Source organism: Anarhichas minor, unplaced genomic scaffold, assembly GCF_050575085.1.
Source record: "Anarhichas minor isolate MPS153535 unplaced genomic scaffold, ASM5057508v1 ptg000031l, whole genome shotgun sequence".
Taxonomy (NCBI): Eukaryota; Metazoa; Chordata; class Actinopteri; order Perciformes; family Anarhichadidae; genus Anarhichas; species Anarhichas minor.
In genome coordinates, this window is record NW_027466477.1 from 2,690,632 (window position 1) to 2,710,164 (window position 19,533).

General features: G+C 42.3%; 1 protein-coding gene and 1 long non-coding RNA gene across 2 annotated transcripts; both read left to right on the forward strand.

The window, feature by feature from the left end:
* The first annotated feature begins 6,386 nt into the window (after positions 1-6,386).
* On the forward strand, positions 6,387-8,944 carry LOC142964748 (uncharacterized). Its single transcript, XR_012957557.1, has 7 exons — positions 6,387-6,430; positions 7,216-7,279; positions 7,375-7,583; positions 7,905-7,958; positions 8,051-8,164; positions 8,398-8,472; positions 8,565-8,944. It is a non-coding gene; the product is annotated as an uncharacterized LOC142964748 (long non-coding RNA).
* Positions 8,945-10,389: 1,445 nt separating this feature from the next.
* atox1 (antioxidant 1 copper chaperone) lies at positions 10,390-12,491 on the forward strand. The gene is made up of 4 exons (XM_076105279.1): positions 10,390-10,548; positions 11,091-11,166; positions 12,013-12,161; positions 12,440-12,491. The coding sequence occupies exons 1-3, from the start codon at positions 10,543-10,545 to the stop codon at positions 12,135-12,137; spliced, it is 207 nt and encodes a 68-aa protein (XP_075961394.1). The 5' UTR covers positions 10,390-10,542; the 3' UTR covers positions 12,138-12,161; positions 12,440-12,491.
* Positions 12,492-19,533: the final 7,042 nt, after the last annotated feature.

Genomic DNA, 19,533 nt, shown 5'->3' on the forward strand with positions numbered 1-19,533 from the left:
ATCAGTAGCTCTAACTACGTGTGTGTGTGCGGGTTAGTAGAGGGAGAGAGAGAGAGAGAGAGAGAGAACATCGAGCTCTGAGCGCGGTGCTCTGCGCAGTAGTGAGGCAGTGAGGAACAGCACGCTTTTACGGTGATAGTTGTGGTTCTAGATCTCACTCGCAGAGCCGATTTAAAGAGGAGAGAATAAAACCAAAAACAAAATAAAAGAATCCCCAAAACAAACAGATCTTTGTCACTGCGGTGAAACGCGAGTTTGTCTCCCTATCACCCCGAAACTCGGTCGGCCACCGTAGTTTTAGTCTTTAAAGTGATAGAATCACAAGCTCCACATCCACTAGCAGCGACGGATCAAATGCGAACGGTTACAGTAGGAAATACACAATATAACGGGACTCCGTGGTCCGCGATGCTGGCGTAATAACACGTTATAACACGACAGTAACTTAACACAACAAGATACAGGAATAACAACGACATAAACGAATAGTCTAAATTAAGCTAATGCTAAGCTAAACTAAGCTAGGCCCAGATACCAGTAACTCTTACTTTGAGAAGCTTCGTTCGGTAGGGGCCTTTTCCCGTGGTGGGAATCATTCAGTCCTCGGGAGATGAGGGCTCCCGGTGGTGCGGCTAGTGGAGCTAGCGCAGACTCGATCCCCTCGCTGCAGAGAGGGGTCTTCTTAACGTCGGAGGCGTGCGGGAGTCGCTCGTCTTAGGCCGGAAATCTTCGGCTCTTTAGGGGCTCAGTTGCCCTCTTTTGCCGGCAAGGTGTGCACTAAAGGGTGGGAGGACGGGTCGTAGAGATTATCCGTTCTCGCACTACGGGATCCAAAACTCTAAATAAAACACAGTCTGTAGTTTCGACCAGCGAATGTGACATGTGACCTGATAGGATTTGATGAGGCCGCGGCTCCTCGTGAATCTTCTTGTTGCCAGGACGAGGTCCGGAGGGAAGAGAGCGAATGGCGTTTCCTGCTCGCTTATAAACCAGGTCTCGAACCCAGTGGGGGGCCACTTCTTGGCCAATGAGGGGCCAGGATCAAGTTTTGGCTGTGCTGGGAGGTGTAGTCATTCATCTTGGAGTTTCCATCAGACGTTGTATGACAGGAAGGAGCATGGGTGCTTCTAGACTAGAGCCAGATCCCAACATCAGTAACAAACACCCACAGAATACAAGAGAGATTGGATTTTCTTCAGTTCACGCAGATTTATTTGCATCACAAAGTATACAAGTAAACCGAGCTGTCTGGAGTCAACTAACTTCACAATAGCATTGTTCATTATTTAAACCTCCATTCTACCCTAAGTCCCCCCCCCCCCCCCCCCCTTTGGAGATGTCCTCTGAACTCTCACCTAGACAAGTTACACTGTGTCCCTCAGACAAGTCATAACAGAGGGTTTTTTGATTAACCACCGTCTCCTTCTCAACTCGTCTTCTTCTGATTTTGCTTCTGGCCGCCCGTCACAGCGACCGGCTCCCGTTCTTCCCCTGCGTTAGAAATCTTGCCCTACTTGTTTATCTACGTCATCCCCCCTCTATCTTCACCCGGGCTCCAAGGCCGCTATACTAGACTCCCTGTCTCAGTGACGTGAATAACATATGAATGATACCGGCCATTATCACAGGATGAATGTGAACATACATGGATACATTTTCCTCCCACATTCCCCCCTTGAGTGACTCACATCACTCATACTAGAAACATGTTAGAACCTCCCGCTGGTCTTCAGGTCCATGTACTTTACGCTTTTGTTTCTTCTATGTTTTAATAGTCATTGTTTCATTGGTTGGTTACCTTATGCCTGCGTTTGTGGACTGTCTACTGTCCTAAGTTTGTCCTAATGTTGTCTCTGTAATATTTCACTGTACAGTTACTGAATCGGTTGACAACTAGTTAAACTTACTTTCTCTGGCTCTTTTAGATTGGGTTTAGGTTTAAGCGATACAAGTTACATCTAAAAGAACGTGATACATTGCCCCAACAATTCCCCCCTTTGGCCATTCAAGGATTTATAATTGATCAAAACACCAACACATATTACCCAGAATGCTTTACATATGCACATCATCCATCGATGAGGTTAAAGCTTTGGCTGTTTTGTGAATTTTAAGCAACTCTATGTTGTAGCAAGCTAGATAATGTTAACATCAACATGGCAAAATAAATCTCCTGAGATGAGGTGAAACACAGAAAGCGGACCTCCATCTCTGTTGAACTGTATAATGAGACAACATGTCAGTGAGTTTCATAACAAATAAAAATCAAACAATTTAAACAATTTGTAAGAAATTCTACCATCGAGTATTTATATTACCATAATAAACATTCTGAATCAACTGTCAATTTAAATGATTCCTTTTTCAAGTATAAAAGAAAATAAAAGAAAGCATTAGCTGTTTTGTGAGATCATATTTCTCAGATAGCAAGCTGTAATAATCAACATCAGTATTACACAGAAATGTCACTTTCAAAGTCCTGATCATCTACGGGAGGAAAACAGTCGAGCATTGGAAACAAGTCAGATGTTGCAGGATCGAGAAATAAGAATGATGAAATAATAACCCAACAAAATAATAATAAAATATAAATAAAATAAATAAAAATATGAAATAAATATCCCACAATAATAACCCAACGAAACACAATGGTGAACTGGTCACTATCCTGCTCAGGATCAAAGTGTTGAATGGCTCGTCCAACCAACATGAACATCCTTTGGCCCACCTGCTTTCAGGGAACCAGGACGGTTTAAGTCGTGCTTTTAGTTTGTTAGAGCAATCTACTACACTGGAATAACTTATTTTACTGTAATAATGATTTTAAATGTCTTTACAGTGACAGGATTTTCACAAAATGTCTGTTTACAAAAGAAGATGAAACCAAAATGAAAGCCACTCATGTTTATGATGAAAATAATTATTCATTGTGTATCGATATAAGAAACTCTGTGTGTTGTTTTGTGTGTTTGCAGTCTGTCACACTGTGAGATCACAGAGGAAGGCTGTTCTTCTCTGGTCTCAGCTCTGAAGTCAAACCCCTCCCATCTGAGAAAACTGGATCTGAGTAGAAACAACCTGAAGGATTCAGGAGTGAAGCTGCTGAGAGGTTTTCTGGAGAGTCCACATTGTAGACTGGAGACTCTGAGGTGGGTTCACTGTCTGCTGCTAGTGCAGCACCTTCATGTTTCATCAATAACTCTATTTGATTTATCTACGTATAGATCCATAAAGTGATACATTTTCTGGTAATATGTTCCACTTCACATCAGCTGCCTCGTTGTCTGCATGTCATCCTCTACAATCATGAAATGTACAACTTGTCTGGCTTCATCCTGCTGTTGGATGGATTACTGAACAGGTCTACCGGGCACAGGCCCAGGGGCCCAAAGTGTCAGGGGCCCCCCTGATCTTTACCTACACAATGTCACTCAAAGAGACACAAAAAGAGAGTTGAATATACTAGACTGTACTATACTTGATGAATATACTTTATATTCTATACTTGAGAGACTCAATGTTCATCACAAAAAAAATGTAACTTTAATTGAATCACACATATAGAACAAAACCTTTTTATTTTTTAGAAAAAAAGCTGCTGCAGTATTTTTTTTAAACATTTCTGATATTGACTTTTTTCAGATCATTTGGTATTTTTCAATATATTTTATTAATAATAATATTTCATTTTCTGATCCGCTCTGAAGAATCTGGATCAATACTGATCAATGATTTTAAATGTCTTTACAGTGACAGGATTTTCACAAAATGTCTGTTTACAAAAGAAGATGAAACCAAAATGAAAGCCACTCATGTTTATGATGAAAATAATTATTCATTGTGTATCGATATAAGAAACTCTGTGTGTTGTTTTGTGTGTTTGCAGTCTGTCAGGCTGTAAGATCACAGAGGAAGGCTGTTCTTCTCTGGGCTCAGCTCTGAAGTCAAACCCCTCCCATCTGAGAGAACTGGATCTGAGTGTAAACAACCTGGAGGATTCAGGAGTGAAGCTGCTGTCTGATCTTGTGAAGAGTCCACATTGTAGACTGGAGACTCTGAGGTCAGTAGAGGGTTGGAGTCAGTCCATGCTGGTTTCAGCAGTATTGTACCAAACACAGATCCACAGGCTTCAGGATTGGACGAGAGAGAGAGAGAGAGAGAGAGAGAGAGAGAGAGAGAGAGAGAGAGAGAGAGAGAGAGAGAGAGAGAGAGAGAGAGAGCAGTCAGCCAATCAGATGAGTCAGAAGCTTGTTGTGATTGTGTGTTTGAGTCGATGTGTTGTTGTTCACGTCTACAGGAAGTGAAGCTTGTTAACAGCTGACGGCATCATCAGATGTTTAGAGACAGTGGTCCTCATTCATCAAACTATCAAACTATTGATCAGTTCATCTTTGTCACAGCTCTGAGATCAGTCTGACTGAAGCCTGCACATCACTGCTCTCACTTCATAGAACCAGCGTTACATGTAGCCAATCATCAGTCATGGCTGAAATAACCACTAGTGCTGCTTTGTACAAGTTGAGGAAGTCCCAGATATCTGAAACCAAACTCCATCATGTGTGGTTCATAACATCATCTGGAGGCTGTATTCACTGTATCTATCCAGACACTCGTCGGCTGGTTTACTACAGCTGTATGAACCCAAAATAAACAGATTCAGCTGTGATTTAAGTTCAACAAACATTCAAAGGATGCTGAAATAACTATATAATGATGTTGATTTGTAAAAAGTCTGACTTCATGCTTTGTCAGGTCTGTTCACAAGATGACAAGCAAACAACTGTTAAAATGGTTGTTTTCTGAATGGAGTCTGGATCAATAGATGCTAGGCTATGCTAACATTGTAGCTGCTCCATCATCTAGGCGTAAATAGGTCAGCGTGGTTATTGTTTGTACCATAGACAGTCTGTGGTTCATACTCATACATTCATACACATAGTTTGGTCTCTGTATGAGGTATCGTAGAGCTCTGGGTGAACACAGACGGATTCAATATGTTTATCGTCCATTTCTGATTCAACAGCGTCAGGACGTCAGTGATGAAGGAGGAGAATCTCAACGCTGAAAGGCTTTAACGACACAGCCTCACGTTTATCTCTTACTCCATTGGAAATATTTAAATTTGCATCGCGTCTTTTGCATCATTGGCTCAAATTTACATCTATTAGTGACTTTGCATTTACTTTGTATGTAATCGCGTCGCGTGAAAAGTCTGCTTGGCGTTTGTTGTGAACGCAGCATAACAGGGTTAAATCCATCTTTACAGTGAGCAGTGAACACCTCTCTGGTTCTGCAGTCATGATGCGTTCAGGACTCTCAGCACTTTATTTCAGTGGAACCTGCAGAGTCAACAGACTGGAGGCCCAAAGTGTCTGCAGGTGTGTGAGCCTGGAGCTCAGTGTAGGTTAACATGAGAGCTGAGAGGAAGCTGCTCTTTCTACTGGATGAGCTGCGTCACTGACTGACGGCTGATGAAGAGAGTCTCTGTAAACACTCATTCATCTCTTCTCTTGTCTTCTTCTTCTCTCATCAGTTGGGAGTGATCTCTGTCAGCTGAGTCCTGATGATCCAGAGAGCATCTGGAGACTGGAGACTGCTCCACCACCTCCACCTGGATTTTATTTAGTGTACCAAACACCAGAAGACTTTTAAAGACTAAAGTCTGACACCCTCTCACATATACAGACATTGGTTCTCATATCACAACAGATTTACTCTTATTTAGGGCCCGAGGACCTTTTGAAATTCTACTGATTATTTTTGTTAGGGTTCATATTTGTTGTCTGCTGCTTCAGCTCAAACTCCCGTGAGCTGGAATGAGGTAGAAAAATGAAACTTGGAACAATAACTGGAAATGATGTTCATGTGCTTCTCAAGACATATAACTCTGATCGGCCACATGGTGGCGCTGTAATTAACGTCCCAAAATGCGATTTTTGAAAAGCCACGCCCCTCACACCAGAAGTCCCATTGACTTACCTCTGTTTTGCTACCAAATGTTCTGAGGATCATTATTTAATTATTTAATTTAATTTATTTTACTATATTGATCCCTTTAAGGGAAATTTGTCTCTGTATTTGACCCATCCCTGTATATAGGGAGCAGTGGGCTGCCAATGACAGGCGTCCGGGGAGCCTGGGGTTCAGTGTATTGCTCAGGTACACTTCGACACGTGACACGTCCCAGTCGAGGATCGAACCTTTGATCCTTCCGGTTCCCTTGCCAGACCGCGCGGCACCCGGGGATTCTTTCGCTAAAACTCCCTAAACAGTTTCCCATTCATTTTCAATGGTAGTCCTAAACCAGTACGGATGTAATATATCTTTGGCCACCAGCAGCGCTGTGGTGCCGTTTTGCGAGTGAAAGACTTTCTCCGGCGACAGCCCGGATATTCTGGAGCTCTTCGCTGTGTGGACGCTACGTTACACGGTAAGTAGTCATTAAGATGAATAACAATGAATTAAAATGTCATGATAATTAGTCTGGATTGTCTGAGATCCACGTGAAACCTATAAAGATAAAGTTCGTGGTGTTTTTTCAGTTTTATTGTTCATACCGGTTCATTCATGTCCGACTTTGTTGTGTTTTTGTGGCCGAAATTATCACAAGTTAACACGAACGTGCATTTAAATATATGATTTAACGTTTACTGCTGATAACGTCAGATACACTCTGGACGTTACTTTACGGGCACGTAACGAAAGAACAACAAGCTGTGACTGGACCCGGTGCTTCATTTGAATCACGTTAACGTTAAATAAACACGCACGTCTCCGTTGTATCACGTCACGTATCGTCATTAATGCATGTAGTTCATAGTTATGTACATTAACTGCTCCACGTGTGTTTGACAGCATTAGTTACTAGTTACTTAGCAGATTAAGGATATCAGACTAAATATACTCAACTAATAAATTATGTGTTATTACAGATTAAACTACCAGCAGTGTATAAAGTCATTAAAGTGATGAACACATGAATTTTTGTACTTTTACTTAAGTCAGACTTTGAGTAAGTAAGATTTGAATGCAGGACTTTTACTTAAAAGAGTATTTACACCATGTGGTGGTATTAATACATATTTTTTTACTGAAGTACAAGATGTGTAGACTTTCTCCATCACTGTTAAAGTAATGTTGTTTATTACATTATACAAGAAGTGCAAGAAGATATTCATTTAATGACGTTCTTATTCTCGTCTGTTTGCATCTCAGTGATGGATGAAGAGCTGGAGAGGGATGCTGAGTATCTCTCCTTCCAAGCAACATGTGCAGAGCTGTGAGTAAACATTTGTCTTTTATTTCTTTGTTTCTACCACCTGAAGATTCATTCTATTCAGTATATATGATATGTTTTTTGTTTATGTTTAACAGCTGTTTCTGCATCATCATCAACAGCCAGACAACAACACGCTTCAGGAACAGAAAGAGGCTTTTCACCAAAAACGTTCTGCCGTCAACCGACAACCCTGGAACCATGACTTCTTATCCCACATGAAGCATGACTTGAACCGTTCTGTCTCATGTTTTGGTGTTCTACTTGTTGTCCTAGTGACTATGAATTGATACCAGTCATGATGAGGGTACGTATCACTCTTTGTTTTCTTATATGGATAAAAAGAAACAATATGTATGTATGAAACTGCTGTGTTACTCACACCTGAATGCATGTGTTTGAAGTGTGCCATGTTGCTTCACCTGCCTAGGTTACATCACAATGACTGGCGACTGAATATTAAACGATTGAAACATAAACACCCATGTATGCATGAAGTATATTCTTTATATATTAATATGAGAAACAGTCTGTCATTGGATAAGGCTGAGAAAGGTGAAGTAACAATACTAACAGTAGTGTTTCTTTGTCAAAATATAAATGGCTTACAAGGTTTTTTCCGTTGTAGAACCATCTGCTGCACTGGCTGCACCAACTCATCTGAAGGGTTCACAAGTAGATGGTAAATACATCCAACATGTAAACGTATCTGTCATATTCACTGTGCTCATATCCGTTATAAACCATTGATTATGTTTTGTGATCCTTCTCTAGTTGCAGCCGCCGCTCTAACTATAGAGAGACCTGTGCCTGTTCCCCAGGAGCTCATGTGTCTGCTGCCAGAAGGAGCGGGTCGTCCATCAACAGAGGCGGCTGTCACAGTTCCTGGTGTGTATTATTTGACCTGTATTTGCACCTTACAAATATCCATATATAGTGTCCATCAAAACTGTTGTTAATTCTTTAAAGTTACCGCTGCACTGTATTCAGACAAAAAGTAGGCAGGACTCCAGTGTCCAGCTTGCTGAGTTTCACAGACTACAGTGTAGATGTTGTGTTACAGTCTTGCTTCATCTTACTGTCAATAATAATAATAATAACATGTTTAATATTCTCTATAGTGTCAGAGGTCCCCCTGATTTCTCCTGAGACGTCTGCAGAGCCCGCTCAACTGTCACCTGCACAGAGAGATCAACGTTAGTATTAGAAGGTTTTTCATGTCAAAAAGATTAAATCAAGAAGCACCCAAAATCGTACTAATATGCTCTGTTTATTCTTGTCTGACTAGGTGAGCCGTTACCCCGTTAGCTGTCCCCACCCGTCCTCCTCCACAGCTCCCTGGCTACGACCATGAAGTCAGCCAGTGTAACTGTTCACAGCAGCAGAGGATCTGGATGAAGACAGAGCTGGACTCCACGGGTCTCTGGACAGGCTCCTTTCCTGTGCGCAACCTCATGAAGATGGTGTCATTGTGGCGTCTCCCTCCCCAGCCAGAATTAATCGACAGCATCTCTGATCTTTCTTCCCCAAAGTACTTTCAGCTGGAACTGGATGCTACAAGGAAAAGGGTGGAGGAGAGAGGACAGCAGAAGAGGAAGAGGACTGAATATTCAGTATATATATATATATTCACTGTCCCTGTTGCGTTTAATAAATATATTTCATTCACTAATGTTTACATGTCTCATTAATACGTGAATCATTATAGTCAACAGTAAAAACTACAATATAATAGGTTAATAGCCATAAATAAGTCAAGTACTTGATAATCTATCTGCCACTACAATCTAGTGATAATCAGTAAAAGGTAAAGTTGGATAAACATTTCTTGATTTATAAATGGCTCTTTATCGTTGTGTGGCGCTGTGAACGTGGATTTTGAGCACCTTGGACAGCGTTAATAATGCTGCAATTTCATTGGCTGTCAGCGTATGCCAACTACACGACTTGCCGCGGCGACCCAGTGAGCCATGGTCGCCCCAATTATTGCTAAAACATTGTCAACGCTTACCAAAATCTTGTGGATTTCGGAAACGAGCTATATTCTAAAGTGCTCTGAAGTGCACAGAGTGCTCCGTGGTAAACGTGCAGTGTGGTCACAAGTTGATCTGGTGGGCCTTTGCTCTGAGGAGCGACTGCTGATTGTGTTGTACGTAGTTTAAGTTTAGCCTACAAGACAACACAGTACACTGATGGTGGTGTAGTGGGAGTGCTTCTGACTGCTGAGTTTTTTTTCCACACAATGATATGAGTTTGAATCCCGTAAATATGATTTATTGATATTTATATGTATTTGTCTTCTTCTGTTAACTATGCTACAGAGTTCTTCTACGTGACACATGTTTGCACAAAACAGGCTCCAAAGACGTTTGTGTTTTTTACCAACTTTATTATTTCAAAGGAAGAGCAACGAGCTCTCTTCCTGTTTCAACATAAACAACAAGCGACGTTTCAAACTTGAGTGGACTCGATTTCTCAAAAGACTCTCCAACGTGGAATCCGGTCTGTTTTGATCAAAGACTGTAAATGAGAAGGTTTGACATTGTAATGCAAAACTAAACAATGCGGCATTCACGAGGACAGCTACGTGTTCTCTTCCTGCTTTCAACAGCTGCCGTAACTAAGACAACAACAGACGCATTCGGCTGAAAGTCGCCAGTTAACACGGTCCCTTGTTGAACCGTAACACCGGACTACATTGAGGCGTTTAGAGTCAACGCAGTTTGTCTTTTCGTTTATTCTGTCTTCTACTACAACTTACTCGAGCAACTATGAGAACATAAACTAAATACAACTAAAGGGGTTTGAAATGTGCAGTAAATAGAAAAAGTCAAGTTACCCGGAAGATAGCTTGCTGTGCATCAAGTTAGCAAAAATAAAAGCAGAGATGAGACTGGCTTACTTCCGTTACAAAACAAAACTTTATTTAATCTTTTTAGTCTATATTTACGTTATTAATTACGTAATTACGTTACATTATATATAAAATATATAAAAGTTTTATAGATTCATATACATAAATAAATGTATATAAATATATGTACGCCCTTTCAAATTGTTCATTGCCCCCAAAAACGTAATATAAAAATATGTACGGTCTCTTTTATTTATTTATTTATTTTTCATACCGGATATCCGGTTGCTCCGTTGGCCAACGTCAGAGTCACACCAGGTAGTGGACATTTGTGGAGTTTTATTTGGAGCAACGTTTGCTTGTCAGTCAGAGGCAAAAGTCCACAGCTGGGTCGCACCACATCACTACAAACATGACCGTGAGTTATTACCGTTACTTTAGCTTTAATTTACTTTTAGTGTGAAGTTAACTCAGCACTTCCTGTCCGCGTTGCGTTATAGCCTTCAAGCTAGCTAGCTATCAAAGCCCATTTAGTTAGCGTTAGCTTGTAATTTAACGTTCGATTATGTTCGTCACGTGATTGAGCAAACACGTGACTGGAGCAGCTCGTATGTATCGTCACATGCTGCACCTGAAATATGGGTGTGATGAATATAATGATGAATATGATAAAGTCATTACATAAACTATCACAGATTAAGATAACAGCACATGATGTATGTATATATTTATATTTATTTATATATATTTATTTATATTGATATCTATTTATGAATATATCTATTTATACTTATTTATGTAGATTTATATGTGTGTGTGTATATATATATATATGTATATGTATATATATATATGTATATTTCTATTTATTCATATATTTATTTGTATTCATTTATTTGATATAACCATTTATTTAGAACGTCCATGTTGTTGAGTCAAAGGTGTCTCTGTCTCTAACAGAAGCATGAGTTTGAGGTGGCGATGACATGTGAGGGATGCTCCGGAGCTGTGACCAGAATCCTCAACAAACTGGAAGGTGAGACTGACGGCTGTCCTCCGTCTCATCCTGCTGCGTCCGCTACGACAAGAGGAACGATGGAGATCGTCAATATTTATATCAGTGTGCGTGTTGTGGCGTTTATATTGGCCGTGCATGCTATCCACTTACACTGTGGTGCGTGCTCCCCTCAGAGCCCAACTACATCAGCGTTTAACACCTAAAATACAATAATACCTCCTTCTCATAATAGCAAGTGTCTCTTGAAGCCAAAAGCACTTTAAAGTTGTCCTGCCTAAGTGTGAGGAGAGTCACCTTGTGACTGGTTCAGCCTTTGACCCTTCTTACCCTGGCAAGAAGAAACACCTATAAACTGCACTTATTAAGTGACATTTATTGCTGTTCAAACACCTTATTTAAAGAAGTAAGTTCTAAATATTTACTGGAATACTCAGCGATCCTCATGATTAAAAACCGGATGTACCAGTTAGTAGTTTCACTCCTCATCTTGGGCTTGTTTTGCTGAAATGCAGACAGATGTAAACCTCAGTGCATCATGTGCTCCCCTCCTGCCTCGCTGTGTAATGTTAAATGAATGAAGCTGAAGCTCTGTCCTCTCTCAGAGAATCCAGTAGAAGCCAAAGCACACATTCAAATCTTTCAAAGGCCGCTTGCATCACACCTCATGACTTCTCTGTCTCTGAATGTTGACTCGGCCAACAAGCTCACAGTCTGGATATAATAATAATAATAATAATATAACTCATAACCCACATTAGAGTCAAAGTGTCTTTTGGTGAGTCTTATTCGGTGTCAGCGCACTGCACGGCGTCTCCCGCGCTGCTGCTTCCTGGAGTGAAACAAAGTGCCTCTCTGTTCTCTCAGATGTGAAGTTTGAGATCGACCTGCCGAAGAAGCTCGTCTGGATCGAGTCCGACAGAGACGTGGAGTTTCTCACGGACACGCTGAAGAAATGCGGGAAGGAGGTCAAGTACAACGGCACCAAGTGAAGGAGGATGTGCTTCACGGAGCAGGTGATTTATGATTATGATCTCCATAAACTAACTGTATATCTGTAGGGTTTAAGTGTTTTAATTTTATTAGACGTAATGTCCTTCAGAAATAGTTTTGCGTGAATCTGATGGCAATAAAGATGTAAACAAATTAGTTATTGATTTCTCTGAACAGCTGTAAATACAAACTGAGCGTATTAATCCTGCAAATCACAATCATTGTTTTACCATGATGTGATTTATTATGGATCTACAGATATAGTCAGCTGACTTGCTCTCTGTGTTTGTGTTTTCTTTAGGAAATCATGGTTGCTGATGCAAAATGAAGATTTATGTTGCAACTGAAGTCCCCCCCCCCCCCCCCCCCCCCCGTAGCATCCTCTTGGGAGCAGATCTCCTCTGTGTTGTGATGTTAACATCTGTGAGAACGTGTCTTTATCTGCAGCACTATACTCTACCCTCTACTTCAGCTCGTCTCCCACGCGACACGCCTCTCTTCAGCACACAGCTGTGTTTTCAGAAAGGATTTGTTAGAGTTTTTATGTTTTGTTAGTTGTGTTTATTAGCTGGATAGCAGACGGGGAACTCCAGCTGTGTAGAATACAAACATCAGGACGTACAACTGTCTCCTGTTTGTGTAAAAGCTGCAAAACGATCGCTAGCAAACGTCCTGAGACACGATTACAGTTTACATTCAGAGGTTTGTAAAACATTCTGCAAACTATTGTCTGCGTCTGCCTGCAGCTCGGCCTCTCGTGTTACTGGTTTACAGTGATGAGAGACGTCTGTAGATGTGCACCGAGGGGAGGACTCCTCCTGCTGGACTTAAAACTGCTTCCTGTTCGCTGCATCACACTAATCTGTTCAAACCACAGGTCACATAAATCATGCTGATTGATTACTAACTCATCTTTGTTTTTCTATGAACGTGAAGCCCTTGTGCTTATTAACTCTTTTCTGTTAGTCTGTGAAGAAGATCCTCCCTACACCGGGCTTTACTGTCTTCATGTTGTGTTCATGGGAAATAAAATCACTTCTGCCTCTCTGTGTCTACTGTTTGATTCCCTATTCTATAGCTTTACTAGTCGTACATATTTTAATGATGCTGATAATAAACATGATGTTTGTAGCATTTATTATGGCTAAAAAAAGAGCAAATTCCTGTTGAACTGAGTTAAGTGTTTGTCTGTGTGCATGTTTATCTGAATACCAAATGAGAGACTGAGCAGCTTTATGTTTCATCAGTAGACATGAATAAACATCACAGGCAGCTCGGTATGCAAACATGTAATGTGTTACATCAGATATGCACGTTTGCATATTCAAGTCATCTCTCTCTCTCTCTCTCTCTCTCTCTCTCTCTCTCTCTCTCTCTCTCTCTCTCTCTCTCTCTCTCTCTCTCTCTCTCTCTCTCTCTCTCTCTCTCTCTCTCTCTCTCGTGTCCCGACTGAAAGTGTATAAAAGCTGAATGCATGTTCTCTCTGCTCGCTCACTCTCACCTGCAGGAGTGAAGATGTTCAGGTTGCACAATAACTCGATGGTTTGACCACCAGGAGGCGCTGTGAGATCAGCATGTGCTCACTTTGATGAGAGCTTTTCATTGTTTTGTTTCATGCAGCCTCTGTCAGCTTCCATGAAGAGCTCAATGACTTGTTTACTTTCTCATACAGTTGGTAAGAATACTATATTTAGTGGAGCAGTTCATCATGCTGGTGATCCTCACAAGTCAAAAAAACATGGCTGCCAGCGGGGGGGGGGGATCACTCCTGGAACAGTTTAATGTTTTAAATCTTCTTGTCAGAAACGTCATCGGCTGCCAGGATTCACTAATGAAATGCTAATAACTCAAGTTTCACAGAGGGCGGTGATGTGACCCATGTGACCTGGATTCCTCCAAAAATGAGTGTTTCCATATCTGTTAAATTATGAAGTCACAAACTTTAATTGGGGGAGAAAGATTCCAGCAGCACAGGAAACAGAAAACATGCATTACAAAGCACCCTGATATGAGAAAATATACATGAAATATATATGAAGGTATTCACGTGACAACATCCAACGTTTGGTGATGTATTTCCAATCTCAAAGAAGGTTTGAATTGAGGTTTATGTTATATATAGAGAATGAGCTAAAATGTGCAAAACCACCTTTAATATTGAGTGAGAACCGTAAATAATCCAAACAGTTTGCAGATTAAAGCTGTATTTACCTTAATCTTTAGTCTCAATGATTTAATAAATATATGTGATTTCCACTGCTTGCACCATTCAGTACAATAACTCAGAGAGCCAATGCAACACTGAACATTTGTATTTAAACTGCCTGTGATGTACTTTTATGTTTGAATCTGCTGTTTGTGCAGAAGCTTGTGAAAGTTTGAGGTTGATCTCAGGAGCTCTCTTGGTGCGTGGCGGTGTTCGGACGTGAGTAATTGGCTTTTTCTTTATTGGAGCGAACCAGTGCTATGCTAACTTTCTATTGCACTACTAACACACTTAATCCCTGCAACACTTTAAGCGCCCTGAACGCCTCAAGTTGAAGTAAATTGAGTTCAGTGCGGAAAAGCGCCAAAAGTCATCAGCGTTATTTATTTCATTGTGGTGACTGTCGCTGTGTTTCCTTTTCTATGTGCTGTGTTATTGAGAAAACAGCCGGAGGGAGTTCAGTGCGGTCTTTGTGATTCCGGGTAAGTTGTTTTCATTAATTCTAACATAGACTAATGAACTATTAGGTGGCGTACAGTTCTTGGTTTGTGTTAAGCTAACGTTAGCACTCGTTCGCTGGTTGCTTTGTAATTATTTTACAGCTGGAGAAGCCTTCGTAGGCGCTGCAGAGGGCAAAGAGTCCCTCGCTGGCCCCCTCAGTCTGAACCAGCCACTGAGGGGAACAGAGGCTCATTGTGTACAACACAAACTCCACAGATAACAGGGTTGTCAGTACAGTCACTGGATTCCTCATATTACCCTCCCACACACACACATAAACACTGTCTCTTCACATAATCCACAGAAAGTCCAACTCCACTATGAAAACTAAAACGTTTAGTGCAATCGCCTGACACTCACCGTGTAACTATATATATATATATATATATATATATATATATATATATATAGTTATCACACACTTTTGTTGTGTATATTGAACTTTATGTACTTAATGTCCTTTTGAGGATAAATTATATCTGAGCTTGTATGAAATCTGTGCACAATGTATTTACATATCCTGAAGAAAAGTTAATAAAATGTTTAATTTTTTTTATATTTGTCTTGTTATTTGGCCAAAGGTGGTGTCTGCATACTGATGGGTACCTGATGGTCCCGGGCTGTTCATCACAGGTGGTAACCTCTGAGACCTGACCACATCCCATTCCAACACCTTCGGGATGAACCGCAGCGCCGACTGTGAGGCGGGGACAGCAGATAGAATCACGTGTTCAACTGTCATCTATAATGTTCAGATACGGAGATCATGATTGGATGATGATTGGATGAACTTTTGACTTGTATCAGTCTACAGCTGTATTAGGCTGAGCACATTAGCATATTACATTTTAAAAACTCTCTCACACACACACAAATACACACACACACACACACACACACTCTGTCCTCAGCTGACCAGTGACTGCTAATATATGAGTCTGTGGGGGTGGGGGTGTAGTCAGGGCTGTCAGATCCTGTCCTGTGTGCCAAAACAAACACACCCATCACCAGGAGGTTGCAGCCAGTCGGGGAAAATGTGCAGTTTGACTGACGAGAGCAAACAGTCAGCCGACCCTGCGGCTCCCCGTCTCTCTGGGAGTCTCTGCCGTATATATCTCCTCTCTGTTCGGTGACTTCATCGCCCTGTTCTGGTGGAAATAAGTGTAACAACATCCATTTACTCTCACACGACTTCTACTTTAAATCTGATACTGTTCATGAATATCTATGTGCAACCCAACTGATCCATCCCGTCAAGCATTTATTTTTCTATTTGCACCTTATTGTTATCTTAGACTTTTTAGATTCACACTCTTCCCACTTTGTATTGCAACTGCTGCGCAGCAATTCCCCTCAGATATACAACGTTTTATTTCATCTTATCATATCTTAAATCTAAAGTATGTGTTTGAGAAAAACATTTTTTATTTAAGGAGATAATAAGTCAGTGACAGGTAACGCACAATCGCTCCATATCCTCATTCTCAGTCCGAATCATAAAGCCATAAGATACTCTGTTACTGTTAGGACCGTACGAGTGTTCTTCCTCTCGGTAAAGACGCTCTGATCAGCAGCTCATTTCTATGCATCAACATTCATAAAGGGCTTTGTGTTGAACATTTATGGTTGGATTGTGTGCATGTGGGCGGGATGTGAGGCTGAACCAGCTGAAAACATTTACAGGTAGATTTGGGATTCATAAAAGGAAATAGCTCACTGGCGTACGTAAGGTTTTATCAATCAGAATATTTTTTGGCATATTCCTCCTTTGAACATACGCAAACATTCAGTGTGGATCCTACGCATCCATCCATCCATCCATTTTCCACCGCTTATCCGGGGTCGGGTCGCGGTGGCAGTAGGTCAAGCAGGCCGACCCAGACCTCCCTCTCACCGGCAACATGTTCCAGCTCATTCTGGGGGATCCCGAGGCGTTCCCAGGCCAGCTGGGAGATGTAATCTCTCCAGCGTGTTCTGGGTCTTCCCCGGGGTCTCTTCCCAGTTGGACGTGCCTGGAAAACCTCCAGTGGGAGGCGTCCAGGAGGCATCCTAATTAGATGCCCGAACCACCTCAGCTGACTCCTTTCGACGCGAAGGAGTAGCGGCTCGACTCCAAGCTCCCTCCTGATGACCGAGCTCCTTACCCTATCTCTAAGGCTGAGCCCGGCCACCCTACGGAGGAAGCTCATTTCGGCCGCTTGTAGCCGCGACCTTGTCCTTTCGGTCACGACCCAGAGTTCGTGACCATAGGTGAGGGTAGGAACGTAGACCGAGTGGTAAATTGAGAGCTTTGCCTTCCGGCTCAGCTCCCTCTTCACCAAGACGGTCCGGTGCAGCGCCTGCTTTACTGCTGCAGCTGCACCGATCCGTCTGTCGATCTCCCGCTCCATCTTACCCTCACTCGTGAACAAGACCCCGAGATACTTGAACTCCTTCGCTTGAGGTAGGCACTCCGTCCCCACCTGGAGGGAGCAATCCACCGGTTTCCGGCAGAGAACCATGGCCTCAGATTTGGAGGTGCTAACTCTCATCCCCGCCGCTTCACACTCGGCTGCAAACCGCCCCAGTGAATGCTGGAGGTCACGATCCGAGGAGGCTAACAGGACCACATCATCCGCAAATAGCAGAGAGGCGATCCCGAGACCCCCGAAACTGACGTTCTCCGCCCCCAGGCTGCGCCTAGATATCCTGTCCATGAAAATCACGAACAGGACCGGTGACAAAGGGCAGCCCTGGCGGAGGCCAACACCCACCGGGAACGTGTCTGACTTATTGCCGAGAATGCGGACACAGCTCCTACTGCAGTCGTACAGAGACCGGATCGCCCGTTGTAATGGGTCCGGCACCCCATACTCCCGCAGCACCCCCCACAAGACCCCCCGAGGGACCCGGTCGAAAGCCTTCTCCAAGTCCACAAAGCACATGTAGACTGGTTGGGCAAACTCCCAGAGCCCCTCCAGTAGTCTTGCGAGGGTAAAGAGCTGGTCCACTGTTCCACGGCCGGGACGGAATCCGGATCCTACGCACTGTTTTTTAAACGAGACCCCTGCTCTCTACTGACTACACTCTTCTAGTTACTGAGAAGTAAGTTCTTATTTCTGCTTTCTCCCCCAAAACATTTAGCCTAATAAATAACTTCCAGTGTTCAAACGAGATGATCATATTCTGGGTTATAAAATAATGAATTCACGATCAGAATATCAATAAGTACAGACTGAAATAATATAACTGCATTCTCCCAGTAGAAATGGACACAGTACACCTTATGAATACAGAATGCAGGTAGTTCTTCATGTTCATGTGTTTGTTAGATTGCTACCTGCATGTTGACGTGTCTGCACTAAGTATGTGCAGGAGTGAATATACTGGAGTGTCTGTGAGTAAAACCGCTGCAGTGAACACGACGATTCTCAGTTTCATGTGATTAAACACGAATGAAAACATGCCAATAAATCACTGGGCCTTAAATAACTGCCTCAGAGTTTTGTCTGTTACCATATCGTTCCCGAGTTCAGCAAACTGCATGTCCTGATATGAACCATAAGTGTAAGTTGTCCCGTCATAACAGGTGCAACAAAACCAACAAACAAGTGAGTGGAGGAGACGTCAATCAAACAACGAACCCACACAAGGCCCGACAAGGCAGATCAGGTTAAATCAGCACCACCAGGTGTAGCACGGCTGTGCAGGAACTGGAGGGCGCTGCTCCTCTTTGCCTCCAGCTCTGCAGAAACACGACGACGTCGGGACATGTTCAGCGAAAACCAACAGCACGATGCCATGCAGTTTTTTTTTAGCCGCCCAGTTCAGCGGCCTTGTTTTGGCGAGTGCGAAGGCGATTCCAGATTTGATTTCCATTCCAAAATTGAAAGAGTGCCCGGATCTGGATCAGATAGTTCACAATCAAGAGTTCAAGGACAGATCAGATTGGAAGGTGATATGGATCATCTGGAATTCCTGCTATCGATTACGATCTCGCCTGCAAAAGAGATGCATGTAATGTCCACAAAACACACGACAGGAAAGAGACACATCAAGCCTGAAAAAACCCAGATGAATGCAGACATAGCTGCCCCTCAGAACACATGCACCTGAACTCAAACACATGCACTGTGTATGGTTTTATCTGAAGTAAAGGTTGTTGTTGGCAGACTTTGCTGCAGCAGCCAAGAAGAAACCCTAACAAGGCTGTAGCGGCCAAAGACACCACAAGGAAAGATTCATTACGATAATGAGTCGGCCTTTAATGTCAGGTTTGGCCCCGGGCCGATACTGCACAGTTATAATTGATGAACACTGCATCAGCACTCTCTGAGCCTCCTAAATGGTGTAAGTGTGATTCCCTCACGCTGGAATTCATTTCTGTTCTCTGTTCACACTGGACTCCAATATTGTGACATTTTGGCGTCATGTTGGCATTTAGCTGTGTGCTTCTGCTGACGGAGATTAAAAGCTCAGATTGCTATTCAGGCTTTTTTGTTGAACACGCAGAGAAGCGTGTATGAACCTGGAAGGAACACAAGAGAAGGCAGGAAAACTCTTGAAAAGATCCCTCCCTCCAAAAACTCTCTGACTGTCTGAGGCCGTCATGTTTCACGAGATATCCGAGGCAATTTCAGACGTTGTTGCAACTTTAAACTGGTAAAAATAACAAAAGCAGTTTGACATTTTGAGAGATATACTTTCTT

What these genes read in the sequence shown, in the direction of transcription:
- atox1 (XM_076105279.1), top strand. An exon ending in AATCCTCAACAAACTGGAAG is followed by an intron (nt 11,167 to 12,012) that starts GTGAGACTGACG and finishes CTGTTCTCTCAG; the next exon opens with ATGTGAAGTTTGAGATCGAC.